The sequence below is a fragment of the Corticium candelabrum genome, chromosome 1 (genome assembly GCF_963422355.1).
Source record: "Corticium candelabrum chromosome 1, ooCorCand1.1, whole genome shotgun sequence".
In the NCBI taxonomy this organism is placed as follows: Eukaryota; Metazoa; Porifera; class Homoscleromorpha; order Homosclerophorida; family Plakinidae; genus Corticium; species Corticium candelabrum.
The window spans coordinates 12,731,985-12,734,484 of record NC_085085.1 but is presented as its reverse complement, the minus strand read 5'-3'; the positions used below and the strand labels follow the sequence as shown (position 1 = coordinate 12,734,484).

The following is a 2,500-nucleotide window of genomic DNA, read 5'->3' as shown; positions in this document are numbered from 1 at the left end:
ATCAATTAGATTATCTTAAAAACCTTATTTGAAGCCTCAGAAGTATAGACACACCACACCTGATTGTGCATTTGCTAAGTTTTCCTTTGATGTAGAAGTAAGTACTCTTATGTATGCTTTTGGTTTTAATATTCATGAACTCTCTGTAAGTGCATGTACAGACTGACTGTGTATTGAACACATACAGTAGGCATCTAAGTAGCCTCGTCCCCAGTGGGTGTTCGCCTCGCTCCTCCGTGCAGCGCTCGTGTGTCACTGCTTGCTCCGACAGCCTAGTCATGTGACGTACGAGCAGTGGTGTGCGAGCGCTGCACGAAGGAGTGAGGCTAGCATTTAAGTACCAGCAGCTTTATTCATCTCTACACAGTGTATGCACCATAGTATAGTCAAAGAATTAAATAATTAACTGTCTGTTTCCCTCTCCAGCTTGGAGACCTAATTTCACTCACCAATTTTGAGTCTCCTTTCGAGATCTGGTCGTGCAACCCTCTAAGAGGCAATTATTTAGCTGTCGTGGCGACTAATTTTTTTAGATGGCAACTGTCAAACTACAAATTGTTAGTTTCCAGTGACCAATTCATGCATTAGGTCTAGTAGTAACTGTCCAAACACACAGGCTGAAATACTCAAGGTGGGAATTCACTCTGAAAGTATTACTGTAAGGGCAAAGTTCTCTCCACAGAATTTAGAGGGCTATTGTGTCTTCAGCATGTACTAGCCATTGGAAAAGTATACAAATTGAGCTCATCAGATAATTTAAATTTTTGTTTTTTACGTAATAACATATAATTAGTATATACTGTACATTGCTACAAGAAATGCTAGTAGAATGTTACAATGCCTCGCTCACAGCTCAATAATCTCACTCGTTACAACCCTCTACTTCTTACATATGTATACGTGTACACATGCGCGTTTCTTACCGTTACGTACACATGTATGGTCTAATTAATTAGTTAAAATAGAGAATAGAACATAGCTTAATTAAAAAGAAACGTCCGCAGCAGTAAAGAGTTGATATTTCACTCCCCACGGCATCTTTAAACCCATCTGCAAGAACGGAAACTTTTGATTCAGCACTTTACCTCTGTCTATATCCGGGCCACACGAACGAAGTTGTGGAAATCCGGGTACTTGAAGAATAGGCATCGTCTCCATGCAATCGTCGTCCAAGTACGTATGATTGATTACGTGCATGTCTTCAGACGGAGTACTAAGTTTTCAATTATTAGTGTGCTACGGGTACATGTTTAATAAACTATGTGTCTGTCGGTACACGTCGAACATGATCTCTCGTTTGTCTATCCAGATATACATCTGTTTGTTTGACTGGCTGATTTTCTGTCTGTCTTTTTGTCTATAGGACTGTCTGTCCTGTTTTTGTGTTTGTTTGTCTGATTGCATTGTCATTCGTTCTAATTTATTGTACATGTGCTGCTCACAGTACCCAGATCTCTACGTTATCTGCTTGTTATTTGACAATAGTGACTACATTAGTTACATTAATTACCTACTACTTTTATGATAATTATTGCATGCAAGTTTACAGACGACGTAGATGTTTATATTCTGTTATGACAGGCCCCCTAGGAAGACCAGCCTTAGACTGATAGGGCTACACACACACACACACACACACACACACACACACACACACACACACACACACACACACACACACACACACACGCACACACACACATATATATGTATATTTATATATATCAAAAGATTTGATCAAAAGCCATTCAAAGCCTTTGTCTGTCTGTGTCATGCGTTTGGTGAATGCACGTCGATCTAGTCAGAATAACAGTTTATCATTATTTATGTTTGAAATCTTGGTGAAGACATGCACCAACATTTGCATTGAGTCGTTGGTACGTTAGTCTAACAGTAAGAATTGAAATGCTGATGGAATGTGAACATTTGAGTTTTGTTTAGATGATAGTGACAGTCTGATACTTGGAGGTGTGTGTGTGTGTGTGTGTGTGTGTGTGTGTGTGTGTGTGTGTGTGTGTGTGTGTGTGTGTGTGTGTGTGTGTGTGTGTGTGTTGCAGTGGAGCAGATTGTAGAGCGTTGGTGATGACATCTGGGATCTTGTATTCCGTGATGAGGGTTGAAGGTTCAATCCTGGTGGAGGCGACACTGTTGCAGTTGCCTTGAGCAAGAAACTCACCCACACTTGCTTCTCTCAACTCAGGAGTATAATCGAGTACCTGGTCATTGACTGGGGTGGACAAGACCGCTGGCTTGGCAGCAACATCATGCAGCAGACGGGTATGTGTCGGCCTTGGTGTCCAGTCCCAGAGCTGTGCCATTGTCAGTGCCCCTGGATGACTCTGGCCAAGCTCCAGGTGTATTGTGACACTGGCCCCAAAACTCCACGTAGCGCATAGAGGCCCTGTCTCTAGAGGCAGGGGAGCTATCTCTGCAACTGACCTCAGGGTCGACATCAAAAGACATGGAAGGCTTAGCATTTATCCATTGTCCATTGTGTGTG

The 2,500-nt window shown here is 42.0% G+C and overlaps 2 protein-coding genes across 4 annotated transcripts in view; both read left to right on the top strand.

The window, feature by feature from the left end:
• The window catches only part of LOC134197348 (unconventional myosin-XIX-like), a 7,793-nt gene extending 7,606 nt beyond the window's left edge, over positions 1–187 (top strand). Inside the window, exon 20 of the mRNA XM_062666652.1 lies at positions 1–187. This exon is cut by the window's left edge and continues 123 nt beyond it. The gene's annotated coding sequence lies outside the window, so the exon portion shown is untranslated.
• A 939-nt stretch (positions 188–1,126) lies between these two features.
• Positions 1,127–2,500, top strand: part of LOC134182753 (zinc finger CCHC domain-containing protein 8-like) — a 5,206-nt gene continuing 3,832 nt past the window's right edge. For 2 of the 3 annotated variants that reach the window (XM_062650207.1, XM_062650202.1), the window contains exon 1: positions 2,057–2,277. Coding sequence is in view for 1 of the 3 variants with exons in the window: in XM_062650197.1 (XP_062506181.1) it covers positions 1,157–1,173 (17 nt within the window). In the remaining 2 variants the exon portion in view is untranslated. Of the gene's footprint in view, positions 1,174–2,056; positions 2,278–2,500 lie in introns of those variants that run through there. The other variant, XM_062650197.1, reaches the window with a different exon arrangement.